Genomic DNA, 19,462 nt, shown 5'->3' on the forward strand with positions numbered 1-19,462 from the left:
CCTTATTAATTTCATTATCAAGGGATGGGTGTAGTCAACAGCAATTAGCGGCTTTAAAACGTTTTACATATTAGGCTAGAGTATTCTGTTTATCCTAGATTATCTGGGAGCATCTGGTATGCTAAAATGCTTGGTGGTCTTGTGCTGTTTTCACTGCTACCTCTACGCCTGTTAGCAATTTTGCAACATCCTAGTAAATATTTTCCATAAATCAAAGGCATAACAGCGCGCAGAAGCAGATGGCAGGAGACCATGCTGGAGAGTGTGACAATTACCTTCCGTAATAGAGAAATATTGGATTGCCATTGTCAACCGGCCTATGAAACAAGTGGTTGTCAGTTGTGAAGTCTTGCTGCTGCTAAGTATCCCATCAGACGAGTACTCTATATAGCATTTCCCCGTACGGTCTATGTGCTAGGGCAGAATAAAGAGAACTGTATAAAACATGTCATGATTATGGTCTTTGATTTAACATATGCAAAGAAAATATTGGTACATTTGAAAAGTACTTGCACAAAAATTCATGTATGCATTAACGTACACCAATGTTTCTCATTTTCATAGAAAATAAGACACATTGCTTTGTTATTAAAGTGAAAAATAGCAATAATTACAAATTATACAGTCTTATTATATTAACAATGCTTTCTTGATATAACCAATGTTAAATTAAAATTATAGGAATATTACTTCAGCTATTCACATATATGTAATGCTATTAAAGTCAAAGATTTTTAACTACATTGTTATTATTAAGATTAAATAGCTGAATTAATTTTTAGCTTGGCATGCCATAAGCAATGGCTATGCCTCTAGATAAGATTCTGTAATGTTTGTTTAAGCATTCCTACTCATAGTTTTTAAAAAGATAGCTTACTGGTTATATAATTCTTTTGGAAAAATAATGGTCATCACTTTGTGTTACTACTTGCTACACAAGATAAGATTTAAATAAAATATAAAATTTGTTTCTGTAGAAAACTATATAATGTTTAAATGTAAAGGTAACATAGGAATGAATGTGATAATTTTGCAATCATCGAAGTAATTATATTTATTCTTTAAGCCTTCTATGCTGTAAAATTGAAATTTTACTGAGGATTTTATGAGCAAAAACAATAGAAATCGCTTGACTGTTAAAAAATACACATAACAAACCTTTCAATGAGGACACAAAGTTCCCTTGTTTGTATAAAATGCACACAAAGCATTTTCTCCTCAAATTAGGTGGATGCGAGGAGAGATTTTGTTGTTACAAGTACATGCCAGTAGGTCCAGCTGAAGGATAGATTCTGTGGGACTTCCCGTTTCAATTTAGATATTGCTTCAATTAAGAACCATACGAATAAAAATTATGTGTCACTAAATAATGATGAGACGTTTGAATGACTTCAGCACTCACTTATTAGCAGATGGGATGAAACCTCTGTGCGGGTGGTTTCCATGAACTCAGCTGATATCTCAAACTTATGAACCGACATAGCCCGGAGAAGGACACATGGTGCATCTCTGCAGCATCTACACTTTCCCGCATCCAGACTGAAGCAAAGTCGAGCCTTTTGTTTTCACAGAACCCAGGTTGATCTAATGCTGATAAAACAGCCGTATGATTAATGGACTTAGGCTTTCATGCACATCGCAAGTGTCATGAGGGAAGAAAGTAGCAGCAGAAAGATAGTGTAGAAAAGTTTTATGAACTCAGTTTCTTCTGGGGGCTTATAATGTATCTTAACGTGTCCTTTCTAGCAACAATACATGTCCACTTAAAATTGGAGGATTCATTATGACATTTTTGTATTTAAATGTTAAAAACATTGTAACAGTACAAGAAAAGAGCATATTTTCATAATAGCATGAAATGTAAGAAAATCCTAGTATTGCTTACAATATTAAATGAAAGAAAAAATAAATGATTTTTCATTTGTAAAATGTAATTTCTCCCAAACTTTTGGAAAGTGAGCACACTAAATCAAGGAATACATTGTGCGTGTTTGTTAAGGAAAAAACTAAGAGGCAATTTATGAAGTCACATATGATCATGAACAAATAAAATCAAACAGAAGAGGAAAGCTATTTCTGGGGGTCTCCATCACCTGTTTTTTTAAAAGAAATCATTTTTCCTTTACAGAGAAAGCCAGGGTCGATAATAAAACCCTAAACCAAGGAACTATTTCCTGGGTACAGGTTGTCCAATTGATACAAGAAAGGTTTCACGGACCAATCATTAAAGGAATGAAAGCTACATCTAATCATTGGGGGTTTTCATTATTCTTAGATAATTGGGATATGGAAAAGGCTGATTAATGCAAATCCACAAGAAGTAATCCAACAGAATTGGATGAGAGGTTGCTGATAAATGGGAAGAGAGGTTGGCTTGGACATCATCTTCAAACATTTACTAAAATGTTCTCGCTGAAATTATGCACTACTTATTCATATGATTAGCAACTTGTTTATTAATAGTGGTTTGCTAATCAGTCTTTTTGTACTAGGATTCTTTGACAATGATTTTCTTTTCTATGTTAGGTAAAGTCTGCAACAATATTCTTTAATTAATCAAGTTTCTTAAGGTTCTTCCTAAGACCCCCTCGGTGCTCAAATAACATTTTTTTTCAGTTTATATTATTTTTAACTTAAAATTTGTATGGGTCATGCCATGCCTTATTGTAAGATGTATACAAAATTTAATGTTCATCAAAAACTAAATATTAAATAAATAACACAATAAAAAAGACGTAATTTGTCGAGTAAGAGGTGGTGCTTGAATGTGGACTACTTTGTGAACGAACAGCTTTCTAACACGTAATATAATATTTGTTGTGCACACTTTCCTTTGCAACTTCAGTGTTATTAGGAGTGGAATAAGGTGCTAAGTCGTCTCTATTATATAAGGCATCAGCTGTTGCACATATGTTCCAATGGAGACATAGTTAAGTAGCTGTGTGGATTACAGTTGTGATGCAGAAACTCCTACTTGGTATCCATGGAGACATTCTTGAGAGCTTTAAAAACTTAAGATGTGTGTAAAAAGTTACTGTCCACACGTAGTTCTCAATTGACCCCCTTCTTTCTAACCTGTAAGTTTTACATGATACCTTTCCCATTCCACTTTGTGATCTCTGTTATCTCGGAACCTGTGATCTAGATTTGAATTCTGCATATGCTCTCTGCCTGTTGGGTTTGCTGTTCATGTGGTCTTGTCACACATGAATCGGATGTATTCTTTGTTCGGCATCATCACAGGGCCTAGGGCAGTGTTAAGCATCCCCTCACCAACATTGATTTATGACCACTCATTGTGGGCCGACATAAATTCAAACAGAGCAATGTGTGGACTAATCAAATCCCCAAAGTTTAGAAGAGTTCAAGAAGAAAAACACAAAGTACTATGTAGACAAATACCTAAACTGTCCTAGAGGGTAACAAAGACCAGACCACAGGGTACTCTCAATCTCAATGGAAGAAAGAACATCTTTCCAATCACATTTGAACTAAATAAAATGTAGTTCTGGCCTACAGATGATCAGTTGCTAGTCTAATATTCAGTATCTTGTCAATTTTTGTGATAATCTACATTGACAATAAATGTTTATCTAAATGACATATGATATACTCCAGACAAATTCTCCCAGTGTGGGAATATTTTGTATTGTAGTTGCTAAAATTGATTACACAGCATATTTTGAGGAACAAAAATGTATTATAGTTTATGTCATTGATCAGATAGTCAGAGGGATGAAGCATAATTAATAAAACAACCCATCCTACCTACATTGTGTGATGTACATATGTATACGTGTACATATTCGTATATGTGTATGTATGTGAAATGATTTAAATGTCGGACCAAGCCCTGGAGGGGGTTCCTCAGTGTGTTTCTTTATCTGAAGAAAGCACAGAGACATAAATCTGCAAGAGGATGTGTAGAATTAATTTCACTGAACTGATTAAAACACTCAGAATATGATTTTAGAAAATAATAATTTTAGACGTACTCTTTGCTCTGTTTTGAAAAATTCTCACGTTTATTTACAGACTTTCGAGTTTAAATGAAAAAAAAAAATTGTACTTCACCCATACATAATATGTCCACCAGAGAAAGGAAAAGAAATTATCACCCAACTTTTTAGTTGTGAAGCTCCGGGCTATGATGCTGCAGAGGGTGCGAAGGTGTGGAAGTGAATGAGAGGGGAGAGGGATATTGTCGGCTCCTGAAGGACTATGTCTCCAGTAATACCTTATTCTGTCACTTCTTCGAAGGTATCAACATTAGAGACGTTATTAAGTTCAACCGCTTTCCAGGAAAAGTAAATGTAAGGAAATCTGAACTCTGTAGGCAAAGCTGGCAACAATACTGTGACCCTCAGTGATTCTTCAGTACCAGGTTCCCTCTTCCCGTGAATTCTTCCATCACTTATTATCACCCCTCCCCCCACCTACTAGGCCAATATCATTCCTTTCAGAGAGTTAAGTGAAAGCAAGGTGTGAAACGCAAAAACGCGGATCACGGTTGAGTAGCACCAGCGTGGAGTTGCTTTCTGGTTGACGACTTGAGCCCGTTCGCGGCTTACAGTTCGTCGCCATCCTCTGAGCTAAGGCTGCTTCGACTGCTCGCTTTGGAAACCGCGGGGGAAATGGCGGAGAGTAGTGGATCCGTCCCAAAGGGGCATATTGTGTCGCTTAGTAGCAGGCCATCCAATCGCTGTTCCTCTTTCAAGGCGGCGCTAAATGATAAATTTGTGAAGTGAGACAGTGGGTCGGAGAAAGCCACAGATGGCTCATAGAACTCCGGGCTTGTCCCCTGGGATGGAGTCAGTTGTTGGCAAGAGCCTACTGCATTCTTCTCGGGTTGGCTCTGCTGCCTGGTGAGGTGGGGACCGAAATCAGCTGCACCGAGGGAAGCCAGAATGGGTAGGCCGTGAGCACGTGCTTGTATTTCCAGCTCCTGTAGTTTCCAAAGGAGAATCATTACATGATGCATTGGAAAAGTTGACAAAGCTATTGCAATCAAACTGGAAATGAAACAAAATACTGAGCAGCGTTCAACGGGAAGAGGTGTGCAAACTAGAGTTCTACAATAAAGAAATCTGGTGTACACATAATGCCTAAAAATTACTTAATTTTTAAAAGTCATCTCCGTGTCTGTAAGCTACACGGCATGGGGTGACTGCATACTGGCTTGAAGTAAGTGGTATAAAGCGTACATTGTAGAAAGTCCTCCATTTCTCCTCCTGGTTAATCTTCTGCCATAACTCGAGTATATTAGATGACCATATGGGTGTTTGCATTAGAAAATGACATAGAACGGCTATACGTTAATACTTTGTGACGCAGGAACTGATGAGAAGTTACAATGTAAACGGGTAATGACAATGAAATCTGTAACATTGTTACTAAAGAACCTAAAGAGGTGGGAGAGACTTAGGGTCTCATCTCACAGAAACATAACGCTGCCCTTTGATGTGTTGCTCATGTGTCTCCCTGGGGACTTTGTCTACCCGTGGCCAGGGTGAGTGTGTGTTGAGATAATATCATGTGTGTATTAAAGGCACCTTAGTTTCTGCATTTGGTACTTGGTTCCCATTCACTCTATACCAGTTTAAGTCATCTCAGTCTTAGACGTCTCATCAAAGAAATCTAATTGAAACAACTCAACTCAGAACCTTCTAAGAGATAGTAAAGTTATTTTTCCCAAATAAAAATAGCTGTTGATAAGACGATGCATGAGTGAACCCAATAACTAAGACCAGTGAGGGCACTGTCAGTAGTATTCGATTTAGCCCATGGCAACCGTTGCATAACAACCTGAATCCGGAGCAGGAGCTGCCGATTAGCATGCTCTAATTTCTTCTGTCTGTGTTCTAACTCCCGGGCTCTCTGTTGTTCTTTCTGTAGCCACTTGATGTAGTCCACTGATGCTTTTAGGATGGTTCCTTTGTTCCAGCGCATATCACTGTAGAAGGGAGAGATAACCTTTTCACAATTGTGCATGTCAGCAGAATTCATAAGAACTTACACAATCTTTTACATTAATATGAAATAATGATTTACATGACTATTATTCACTCTTAGATATTATTGCTTCTGAATAGAAATTTTAATAGAATAGTTAAGAAGCCCTTATATAGTAAAATTAATCCCAGAATGAAAATAAGTGTCAAAAGAAAGTAATAAAGTGACTTTTTGTGGGAGAGCTAAATGCAATATCATGATTCTACCATTACAGTTTTTATATTTTTAGTGAAAATTGCTTTTATTATTAACTCTAAGATTAAAATCTATGTGCAGTATTCCTGCATTAATGAACTAGGAAATGTACATTACTGATGACCTAAACCTAAATTTTTTAAGATCATTTCAAATGTACCAATCTTTTAACCTATTTTCTAATATGGTTGCTTTCGTTTCTAAGAAAGAAAAAATACATTCTTCCCTGAAGGATGATCCTGAGTGGTTTCCCAATAGCAAAGTTGGGAAACTGTTCTTTATGCAATAGAGCAAGCTTCCTGAAACCATCATTTTTTTTTCTACACAAATGATAACATTCTTATTTTTAAGGTTGGATTCAGAAAACTATTTTTAGATATTTTAATAGTTTTAATATTTAAGATACATTCATAGAATTAAACATTTTGATAAAAAATCTTTTAAGTCTTAGCACAGAAAATATTAAAATGCTTTTAATATAGAGGAAATATAAGTTTAGAAGTATAGAAAAGGTTAGTGATGATTTTAATATCTGAAAACGTTATGGGTCTAATGTTGCATGAGAACTACCAAGATGCATTAGGAAGAACAAGCTAATTATTAAACATTAATTACAGTGATTAGGAAATGCTGGTCCTTGAGCCTGATGCTCACTCCTCCATTTTGGCTGGTCAACTAAGCTCCAAGGTCCCCTGCTCCCATTTCCCAACAGTGAGATCACAGGCAAGCACATACAAGCTATATCTTTATGTAGGTGCTGCAATCTGGACTTGGGGCCTCATGCTTGAATAACAAGTACTACCCACTGAGCCATCTTCCCACTCCCAAAAAAATTATTACATACAACATAAAGTAACCATACGGGAAAAAGTAACATTTTACTACAGCCATTTTTGTTATACATTGTCTAAAACTATATTGAAAGTATTTCTGGGTTGAGAGATGGTTAAAAGCACTGGCTGCTCTTCCAGAGGTCCTGAGTTCAATTCCCAGCAACCACATGGTGGCTCACAACTATCTGTAATAGGATCTGATTCGCTTTTCTGGTGTGTCTGAAGACAGTAATTATACTCACATATATAAAGTAAATAAATCTCTCTCTATATAAAATATATATTATATATGTTTATATATATATATAAAGAAAATGTTTCTGGTTCAAATAATCCTTATAAGGTGTAATAAAGTTCATCATTTACTTCGTATGGCTCAGATGTAGGAATATAAAGTCTACAGCACGTCTATTTGAATTTTACTCATGGAAGCTCAGCTTGGTGTCTGTTCATGTCATTAGCAGCAGTTATGGACAATTAATAATGGAATAATTAAAAGATGATTTTCACACATCCAGAAGAGAGTTTTACAGACATCTGAGTAGCCTCTCATCTACTGAAAAGCACTATGCTCTGCCAATGATTGCTCATTTTGATGATCATTTTTCTAGGGCCAATCTGACTATTAGGATGAAGACTATTCATGGAAATTTCTCTCCTATTGGAGTTATTATGAAAAGATAAGTCATTTTTGTTGTTTATCCAGGAAGTATCTGTAACTGAGAAATGCTGTGGTCTCCTGAATTAGTAACAGGACCTTGGGTAACATTATTTGTGTTTCATATTTTCCCATAGTGTGGGCAGGGGACATGAGAGAAAGAATAGAAAGCAAAGGTCATGGTCCACACCAATTCATATGCAGCCCACACTAAATGGACCTAGTTTGTGTGTGTATGCATGTGTGAGTATGAGTGTATGTGAGTGTGTGAGTATATGTGAGTGAATGTATGTGTTTGTGTGTACATGAATGTTTGTGTGAGTATGTATGTATGTATGTGTATGTACAAATATGTGTGTGAGTGTGTTGTGTGTGTGTTTGAATGTGTGTGAGTGTGTGTATGTGGGTGTGGGTGAGAGAGAGGGAGAGAGAGTTGGGAGAAGTATATTTGGGGGGATATGGGGAACGTTGGGGGAAGAAATGAGGAAAAGATGTGATCAAATTTGTTTGTGTATAGACATAAAATTTCTGTTTTCAAAATAGGACAATTATTGCCAAAGCTGAACCCCAAAGCACTGCTTATCTGAGTCTAAATTTTTCAGCTACATATGAATGAATGTCTTCTCTCCCAAGATAATTTAAACATTAAAGTATTAACAACATTTTGAAAGAATATATGTTATCCTAGAAATACGGGATGTAAATGATGCATCTCTAAAGAAAGAACAGGGACCATGCCTGTTCTTTCTTCATAAAGCAATTATTTTTGAGGGACTTACTTAACATTTTTAGAAGAACTAAAAATTCTAAAGGCTGTGTTAAATGAATAAGGACTAAGAAGTAAACTGACGTAGGATTTTCTCCAGGTACAGCTGCAGAAACACATGTCAGCTGTCACCTTGGGTATGACAGCCCCTTCAAATCATTAAAATTTTATAACCAAGAAATATGCGGAAAATACCAGGACATGTCTAATTTGTTTTTGTCCTAAATTATATTTTTCAACTATAGTTTTCCTGGATGATTTGATCATTAACTCCGTGATTTTGATTTGCAAAGTAAAATACATTTCTGAACGGTGTGGTGTATAAAAATGTCTACGTCATTGAATTCAGCATCTTTGAGGCAGCTCTGCTCTCATTCCCCAGTGCTTAGTCTCAAGAGGTGGAAATGTCCCCAAAGGGAGATACTGAACCATGCCTGTGCTCAGACATACATGACATTTATTGGGCTCCAGGCCTGCTTGCTCACATGACTGGTTTTCTGTAAAAGTGTGGCTTTCTCCTTCTTTATTTGTTTGTTTAATTTCTGTTTTTATTGTCATTGTTGTTGTTGTTGTTGTTGTTGTGATATTCAAGATGCCATGTATTATGTAACCCAGGGTAGTCTACAAATCACTACAGAGCCAAGACAGGACTCAGACTCATAGTAATCCTCCTGCCTCTACTTTAAAATTACTGGGATTACTGTTGTGAGATACCACACACAGCTATTTTCCTAAACTAAAATGTAAAAAGTTATCTTTAATCATCTTAGTGGTTGTCATCTCTGCAACAGATTCAACTGAGAGCTATTTATTCCAATTCATAATCTCGCTTAGTACTGTGTCGTTTTCAGATTGTGCTTTTAGTTTTTAGTTTGACCATTTCCATAACACAGTGATAGTTCACATTAGTTTCCCATGCCTGTATCAGGTATGCACACGTAGACACATTAACTTTTTGACTCCCAGTGTGCTTATAGCAAGATTTTAATATTATTTGCATAATAAAACAAAACAAACAACAACCCCCTCTTTGGGAGAGCCATAATGATGTCCATAATAAAGAAGATAATGATTAAGAATGTACCTAATGAAGATTTCCCAAACCTCTTCTCTTTCATCTGAATCTGCGTTAATTTCCCACATTCTAGGCCAGAATGAGACAACACAGACAGTTCTGTCAGTAGCTTCCGTGGCTTTGATCATTCGTTTACATGTAGTCTTTGTCTGATTGGGGGCTATAATGGCAGAGTTAAGTAACTGCAATGTAACCTTTATAAAACTTAAGGTTTTGGATCTTTACAGGGAAAGCTTGTCACGTGTAGGCTATACCATGTGTTAAGAAAGAAGATTTATACTACCAAAGCAGCCATATATTGTTAAAGAATACAATTCTACCAACAATCTCTAAAATGAATTGTCATATACCTTACGGATTCATTTATAAAAACAATGCCAAAGGAAAGGTAATGAGCTATTCTATTTTACAGATCTATATTGACCTTTAAATGTCTGTGTATATGGTTTGGAGGGTTGGCTCAGGGTTGAAGAGTGCCTGTTGTTTTAGAGGACACAAGGTCAATGCTCAACACCCACATAGTAGCTTACAAACACTCATAACTCTAGTTTCGGGAGATTCAATACCTTGCTCTGTGGCATTTGTAATGCACATTATCCACATAGTTTGAAACAATAAACTAAGTATATCTAAAATGTGTAAGCTTATTTGTAAGTGTACTTGTCTGTGTGAATGTATACCAAAGTGTGCAAAAGACAGAAGACATTGGATGTCCTGATGTGTTATATGCAGGGATTAGGTGGCCATTGTGGGAGCTAGAAACCAAACTTACTTTCTCCAGAAAAACAGCAAGCACTCTCAACACCAACCCACCTTTCCAGACTCTTAGTAAATTTTGAATAACTATCCAAATTGCCCAAATTAGGCCTGAGCTCCTCAGTTTTCTATTCTGGGTTGCATACCTCTCCCTTCTTCACTGTGGTGCCCAAACTGTCTAGTGTGTTCATGGGGATAAATGGCACATTCTTTTCAAACATGAATTATTTAATTACCCAGTTTAGTTATAACATTTAAATTTAAGGAAAGAATGTTTCCAGTTCTTACAAGTGTATCTTCATCAAACACTCTCCTTTCTGGATTGTGGGTAATTGCTAATATTTGAAGAGATCATTTTCAAATCTTCATTTAAAATCGGATCATGCAGATCATGCATGACTTTGCTCTTTGTACAAAAGCTCTACATTCTAAATTGAAAACTTGATGAATTATTTTTGATATTCAAAATCTCAAACATCATATCCAGATTTGTGTTTGCCACAGGAATCAGCATGACATCAACCATCCATATTTCACAACTCTGTTTTCTTGTATATGTGTGTCTCCAGGAACTGAACATATTTGAAATTATGGCAATTTAATCTTAAATATTCATATAAATCTTAAAGTTTGAAGAAATGTTATTACCCAGTCAGTCTCAGCCTTTGGAACCATCACTAAATTGCTGATGGTCTTAGTATGCTGAGATACACTAGGTTCTGAGGTAAACTTATATACTTGTTCTTGGGATCAGAAGAATGAATCTAGGAAATGCCTTGAAGCCTGATAACTATCACACTGAAATAGATATTTTAAGGGAGAGCAGAAGTAGACTTGTCTTTCCTATCATATGCTTTGTTTCCTGGCCACTGGATCTGTCCTCCCTTTTCCCACCCACCCATTTGTGGGGTACTGGAACTACAACGTATTGCACAAATGATTTTGAACTCACGGATCATTAGACTTTGGAATAAGAGTGCCAAGCTCCTTGATTCGGTAATTAATATTATACCTTCTTCTTCTTTCAACTATTAGGAAAGAAATATTATTGATTATTCTCATTAAAACACAGTTCACTGTTGTGTCAGCTGTAAATTTAATAATCTTTTAAAAATAGTAAAAAGGAAAAATCCTGTTAGTCCAAAGAAAGCTCGCAATAATAGGATAAAAATCTAATTATATCTTAGACCTAAAGTAAAAATTTTAATAGTAGAATTGTGGATGCATACTCCATAACACAATAAAATATTGTTCCAAAACACCCTTATTCTTTGAATTTGTTCACAATGTTTTATACGTATACACTTATCTGTTCCTATGACACTTCACAAATACACATTCTTGCTGTCTGTTAGTGTAACCTTTCTAGGCTAGTCCCATGCTTTATACGTGGCACACACTGATCTCCATGTAGTACACTGTAAGTATGCATGGCCAGATAACTCTGACTGTATCTCCAGAGAGCTCAGCCTATACGAGAGGCACCAACTAAATGTATGTGAGTTAGATGACTAGTTTGTTCTGTTTAAGAAACGTGTGTTTATTTATTTGTGTGTGGGAAGAGTGGGTCAGGGGAGAACTTGTGTTAACAGGTTCTCTCCTTCCATAGTGTGGCTCCTAGGGATCGAAGTCAGGTTGTCAGGCTTGGGAGCAACGCCTTGATCTACAGCACAATCTCGCTGGCACTATTTACCTGATTTAAAGTTTTCAGTAATATACAGATAAGTAGTTTTCAAACTCTTGCCTGAATCAGACATATCTGGAAGGAATGGTAAATGCATTTGTACCTAACCTAAAATATTCAAATTTTTGTAGAGTCAATATATGCACTTTGGAAATTAAGTCATTTGGTGAAGTTGATACTACATATGTAATTCCAGCCATCCAAGAACTATTGTTTAGAGCTACTTAAGATTTTAAATATATGTGTGTATTTATATGTATTTAGGTATATATCTATATGTAGATATATATATATTTGCTGTAAATTGAATGTATAGAAAATAACTGAGAAGTACTGCGTTGTGTAAATGTATCACAATTTCTATATCATTCCTCTGTTGAAAGACATATATGGGTTCTTTCCAGCTTCTGGATATTATAAATAAAGCTGTTATGAACATAGTTGAGCATGTGTCCTTGTTACATGTTTGAGGATCTTTTTGGTATATGCCCAGGAGTTTTATTGCTGGGTCTTTAGGGAGCACTATGTCCAGTTTTCTAAGGAACCTCTAGACTGACTTTCAGAGTGGTTGTACTGTCTTGCAATCCCACCAACAATGGAGGAGTGTTCCTCTTTCTCCACATCCTAGCCAGCATCTGCTGTCACCTGAATTTTTGATCTTAGCCATTCTTACTGGTATAAGGTCAAATCTCAGAGTTGTTTTGATTTGCATTTCCCTGATGATTAAGGGTGTTGAACATTTCTTTAGGAGCTTCTAAAATCTAAATTTTTAACATTAATTTACCACAGAATAAAATTATTTAGCATGAGAATCCAGTTACAAAGTTCTTTGCTAAGACTCATAGCAGGCAAAAAACATACTACAAATTAAAGAAACTGCTGCATATATAGAGTAAAAAAATAAAAAGCAAGGGCAGAAATTTCACAGGACCCTCAGCATATTAACTTTGTAACAGCCATTAGCTCTGCACACCGCCTTATTTCATATTCTAAATCAGAGTTGCCTGCAATATACCTTAGGACTAAGGGAATCCAAAAGCCAAGGCCCGAAAAGAGCGAGAAGCAAGGGCCCACTCTGCTTATAGTCAGTTAACTGTCACCAGTCTGAAATAGCAATTCCATTGTTCTGAGCTTCACAGATACATGCAGAATGAATTTCAGTCCACTTCACCTGAGAAAATTGCTGGTTTGACTCAAGGTCATGCTCTACTCTGCTTTTTCTTTGATTCTTTTTCTGTTGTGCCATGCCTGGCAGAGCAAATCTGTTCCTCACTCAATTAGTAGAAGCCACTCCAAATCATGAAGCTCTTAAAACAAGACTTAGCATTCTACTTCTGATCTACCCCTCTTACCTGCATTGCTTTATCCCCCGTGACTGGTCATGAGAGCCAAACTAACCTAAAGAAGGCCTGCAGCTTCCAGCGTTACAACATAAGCTATGTCTCTCGGATAACAACTCATTGGAAAGAGAGGAGCAAAGAGATGCTACTAAATGAGGATGTCTGCTTGTTGCTGAAGTAATGAAGTCTACTTCATGGCCGGTTTGTTTCATTAAGTCTGTGAGTTGGTGAGTCACAACACTACTCAAAGGTAACTAAATGTACTCATCATAGTCCAGCATACCCTTCCTAGAGATACAGGGTCAAAACAGAATCTGGTTGCTTTGTTTTATGAATGTACAAGACCTTTTCGAGAGACCCTAAGGTTGGCATTTTCAAAACTGGTTCAAGATGTGAAGCATGAACAATTCATTTCGATAATCTGATTTCAAGTACTAATTGAATGACAGCAAAGGACCGTATCTTTTATTCCTGTGCATTTCCTCTCATATTAACTTTGTTTGAAGAGGAGGGAAACATACTTACTGAGGTTGTGGTTGTCCTTTTTCTGTCTCTCCTTCGCCAATGCTTTGCTGTCAGTTTCTGAACAAAAGAATAATTGAAATGAGGCTTAGTTCTACCCTGAAGTTGTTCTGTGCATTGTTCAGAGACACTGGCTGGAAATGGGATATTGCTTGTTCTTGAATGGTGTAACAATACATCTGGTGCCAATATGAAGGGATTTTTAGTAAAAATAATGACAGTGTTTCTAAAGACCTGGAGTAACATGAACCGGATCTTCTTTCTAGTTTTCCATATAACAATCATGTGATCAGTTACCAAACTCAGAGCCTTAGGAGCCTCACTGGTAAAGTGGATATAATACAATAGCCATCTGACAGCAAATGGGTAGACATAGTGCATAGAAAACACCAAGCTCTTCACCAGCTTCTACTAATATTCCCACAATTCTGAGATTCAAAAATAATTATGCTTGCTATATAAAAGTAATGGTATCTAGTTATGTATCTCAAAAATTCATGTCCAAACAATTCTGCCACTCAGGAAATTGCAAAGTTCTCTGTAGGTTGGGTAGTTACCAGCTTTCAAAAGAGTCAACAATGATCTTAGTCCCAGCTCTCCATAAACCGGATAATTCCTTCAGCATTAACTGGGTTTATGATACCAATGGAATTTCAAGTAAATGTTCAAGGCAGCTCCCAAAGCTGCCTACATTGTATCATCTATAGAACCTTCTGGGGAGGTCCATACAGTTACAGAAAAACACTCCTTGTTAACCTACAACATTTTCACAACCTGTGTATGTACCGGCTTTGATGTATATTGTCTAGGCCCAGTCACATGTCATAGTCTGTACTTGGATGGCTTCTAGAACACAGTCAGAAAGATGCCTCTAACCCTCAAGAGACTGGAAGCCTCAGGGAGTTTAGAAGTTTGGCAGGGTGAGTACAGTGAGGACATCTTGTGGAGACAGGAGGGGGGCATGGGAGGCACGGGATATGGAACAGTAGGAGGGTGGACCAGGAGGTGAATAAAGTATTGAGTGTAAAAATAAAATAAAATTTAAAGACACAGAGAGAGATTCTAAGTCATAACAATTGGCTAATCTTCTTCTAGGTCCCTGACCTAGATGAGATCATATTGTAAATGTTTTAGAGAAGTGTATGAGGAGCTACTAAAATATTGAATCCATTCAGTTAAAATATAAAAGATATTAACCTAATGCCTAGTGATATTAAAAAATTGTATATTTACTCTCAATACTTCTCCCTTTTAGCCATTATAATCATGGTTTAAAAATCTATTCAGCATGAGTGTATGTCATTCATATCTTCTGCAAGTGACAAAAAATTTAAAAGGTAATTAAAAAAAAGCAACATTACCTGAAATTTCCTTTTTCATGGGTAGAATACTTGGACAAGAAGCATTCATAAGACCAGTGTTAACTGGAGAAATGCCCTTCTCCCCACTATACACATCCAAAATACTACCAGATAACTAAAAAAAAAAGAGAGAGAGAGAGAGAAAAGGTCAACTAATCAACATCATTGTTGTATACACACACAGTCATAGTAGGGTACCCTAAAACCCTATTTTTAAATTTGTCATTTTGTGATGATCATGATAATAGATACCATGTTATTTTTTAGCAAAAATTATACAGTCAGTATTTTAAAATATATTATGAAATGCTCATGAATAAGATGTGTTAAAATTGGTCTTTGTATCTCAACAAAAAGAGAAGAACAGTTCATGCATGAAGAAAAAACTCTGATGCATATTCACAAACCAGGAGAGATTTAAACCAAATCATTACATGGTTATAATTTAGTACTATTAAAACACTGTTTTAGAAAAAAATATATACATCTTAGCAAGTCTGGAAATTCATTGCAGACCACAAGTAGAGTACAATGGTAAAATACTTAGCAGCTTCAGAATGTTGTCACTATTATCATAATCTGGCCATCAGGAAGGGTTTTATGTTGTTAATGAAGTTGGAAGCTATGCTTCTTGGATGGCATGCTTTTTTTTTTTTTTGCCATTGTACACTGCTGTTCTAGAGTATTATGGACACCCAAGCTTTGAGCACACGAAGAATACTTTGGCGCTAAGACACTAGTGAACATAGACTCTTTAGAATAATAGACACTGCAATTTTTGAAATGATTCTTGAGAACAATGTTTTGAAAACCTATGGCACTTCATATACAATTCAAATTACACTGATTCATTACTCAAACTCTGTTTATTGATCATCCAAGAATATTTAATTTAAATAATATTCACATTTCAGGTAAATACCCTGCATTTCAGAAAAAGACAGTTACATTTTCAGCATCAGATTGAAAATTATAAAACATTCCTATTTTATATGTCTTTATTCTCTTTCTGGACAGTTAACCAAATGCTAAATAAAAAAAAAAAAAAACTTTTTTATTTTCTTGAAGGTCTAGAAAAAATACATGTATACATAACTATGCCAAAATCATTGTAGAAAATTTAACTCTACATTACTATTTGTTGCAAAATTCCAATTCAACTCAAGAGATTTACTTTAAGATTTAGAAAATCAGTGTGGCAACAAATATGAAGAAAGGACTTATTAAGACTAAAATTAATTTTAGGAGAAGAAATTGCTAAAGTGTATGAAATAAACGTATATTTCTATGGAAAATCATTTATTAAAGTTAAAATCATTTAATACATAAATTTGTGTTTATAGTTCACATCAAGAACTACATTCTAGCCTGTTTTTTGAGACTCTGGCATTTATTTTAATATCTTTATCACTAAATTTATTAGACAGCCTTATCTTTAACTTATACAGCCTATATTTTACATATATTTTCTTACATTGATTTTTGCACTGCTAAGGATCAATCCAGGGCCTGAAATATGCTATATACATTCTCTATCATGAGCTACACCCTTGTCCCTACAAAATCAGTATTTTAAAATGTGTTTTTACTTTACCTGTTTTAGATAAGCGATACTTAAGCACTTCTTCCATTTCAATGCACTCATTTTAAAAACAAATAAAAGTTGATTAAATTGAAAAGATGATGTATATGAGTCTCTGACAAATACAATTAAGAGATATTCTACAACAGAAACCATTTCTCTAAGATGTGCGTCATTCAAACAGAACTTTAAACATACAAAATTTCCATGGTCATTTTTTAATAGCTGTTGGTTCTGTGCCAAGGCAACTCCACCTGACTTGTGCATTTCCATGGTACCTTTGAGAAATATAAAGGACGTGCGGAACAAAGAGACAGGGAGTGAAGGGGAAGGAAGTAGGCAAAGGTGCTTTTGCTCTGAACAGATGGAATTCAGATGGATTTCAATGTAGTCTGACTAGCAAACAGCAGAAATGTAAAAGAAGAAAAGAAGCTCTATTTCGTGTACCGTAACAATGGAGGAAGTGGCTTCTAACCACAGCATCTACAGAACATGCTCAGACAGTACTAAGTCTATTATTCCTAGGAAACTGGGTACTTACAATGAATCTAATCCTGCTTAACGGCTGTAGCTAGATGACACCACCTTTTGACCTCAATTATAGGCTAGTTTATGCCCTGAATCACTTGATCAATACCTTACTTTAATTTTATGCTATAGGTAGTGTTCAATTTTATATAAATGGCTTATTGCTTCTTAAATATCATTAGACCGTTGATTTTTCAAGGCATGTAGTACACTTCATGTCATCTAGAAGTCTTAAGCAGACAATGTTGGTAAACAGTAAATGTATATATACCCATTTTAAGGAGCTTACAAAGCAAAATTCTATCTTTCTTTGTCTAAATTAAGAGTATGACATAGCTGTTTCTTGAGAGACTCTGCCAGAATCTCAAAAACAGAGGCAGATACTACCAGCCAACCATTGGACTGAGAATGGGGTCCCCAATGGAGGAGTTAGAGAAAGGACTGAAGGAGCTGAAGGGCTTTCCAACCCCACAGGAAGAATAATATTGGCCAACCAGAACCCCCAGAGCTCCCAAGAACTAAACCTCCATTCAAAAAGTACGCATGGGGGGACCCATGGCTCCAGCTGCCTTTGTAACAGAGGATCGCCTTGGGAGAAGAGACCCTTGGTTCTGCAAAGAAGGCTTGATGTCTCAGTGTAGGGAAATGTCAGGGTGCAGAGGCAGGAGGGTGTATGTGAGTGGGTGAGGGATTACCCTCATAGAAGCAAGAGGAGAGGGGATAGGATAGGGGGGTTCCAGAGGAGATACTGGGAAAGAAAATAACATTCAAAATATGATTTTTTTAAAATCCAATGAAAAAGAGTTAATTCAGTAAGAAAGCCTACATCTTTCTAGGTCAGTAAGCAAACATATTTTTTCTCAAGAAAAGGCAGATTGCCATTTGACATGACAGTGGCTGGCCATCCTGGTACAATCCAAAGAAAAATAAATAATTTATCTTAAAACTCATCTAAAATGCTCAAGTATACATCTGTATAAGAAGGTGCTTCTCTCTAATAGAGAAAGAATAACTTTTCCAAGAAGCTAATACATGATCAGCAGTGATTCGCAGTGGTTTAATGGTACCTACATTTTATTTACAGCTCCACTTCTGGTTTCTCAGAAATAAAAATAACCTGGCCCTGGCCTTCTTAAGTGATAGATCCACTTAATGTAGCCAGTATTTCCTGGAGGGGACTAAGTGGGGATAAAACATCTGAGGAATGTGACTAATCTGACAAACACACACACACACACACACACACACACACACACACACACACACACATGAAACAGCATTAGAAATTATATAAAAAGAAAAGAAACAAAAATATTAAATGAAACCAAGTTTACTAGCATAAAATAAGTAAGGAAAAGTGTTCATCATAAATCTGCATAATAAATAAACATAACAAAGGAGGAAATTGTATGCCTGGTATTGTAATTTTGATTAAAAAAAAAAAAACTTGTGGCCAGTGAAAGCCTAGGCCTTTGGATAACTCCTGCTATTGTGATTTTTCAGAATTGTCATGCTGTCAAATTACCTTCTAAATACTTATAATCATATGGGTAGATCTGGGCTGAGATCAATCAGGTCAAAGAAGCTTCTTTATGCAATGGAAAACAACCACTAGAGAGAAGGATAACTGTTCAACATGCTAAGAGACAGAGTATTCAGCCCTAAACAGGACATGTATAGTAAAGCAAACACCCAGGATCAGGAAGCTTTACACATTGCAAAAGAGAAGAAAGAATGTAGGAACCTGACGATGTGAAGAGAGCTGTGAAGTACAGGCTTTTGGACATGCCGTGGTCATCACATTCATGAGCACAGCAGCTGTGTTACCTGCATAAAATGAACCAGCCCAAGTCCCTGCATAAATATGGTAGAGGATCGCCAGGCTCCGCCCATCACTGAGGAGCATTTGGCAGTGGATTGCTGCTGAGGGAGGAAGAGTCATTCGATTTAAGGATGTGGCCACTGGTAGGTTCCCCATGCCACAGCAGATGGCCCCATGTCTAAGCACAGATGGGCAGTAATAACCAGACTTAGTGGGCTATCAAAAAAAAGTTAAGTTGGGAAGAGAATATCTTGGAAGTATATGGAAGGAAACAAGTAGGAAAAATGGGGCAGAAGTTGAAGGTATAAATGTGATCACATTCTATCAT

The 19,462-nt window shown here is 36.3% G+C and overlaps 1 protein-coding gene across 1 annotated transcript in view; it reads right to left on the bottom strand.

The window, feature by feature from the left end:
• Window positions 1–4,567: 4,567 nt before the first annotated feature.
• Window positions 4,568–19,462, bottom strand: part of TFEC (transcription factor EC) — a gene marked incomplete at both ends in the record, with an annotated part of 128,504 nt that continues 113,609 nt past the window's right edge. The window contains 5 exons of the mRNA XM_080936516.1: window positions 4,568–4,945; window positions 5,806–5,953; window positions 11,248–11,323; window positions 13,845–13,901; window positions 15,203–15,317. Of these exons, the coding sequence (XP_080792642.1) occupies window positions 4,568–4,945; window positions 5,806–5,953; window positions 11,248–11,323; window positions 13,845–13,901; window positions 15,203–15,317 (774 nt within the window). The remainder of the gene's footprint in view (window positions 4,946–5,805; window positions 5,954–11,247; window positions 11,324–13,844; window positions 13,902–15,202; window positions 15,318–19,462) is intronic.

Source organism: Micromys minutus (genome assembly GCF_963924665.1).
Source record: "Micromys minutus genome assembly, chromosome: 23".
Classification (NCBI taxonomy): Eukaryota; Metazoa; Chordata; class Mammalia; order Rodentia; family Muridae; genus Micromys; species Micromys minutus.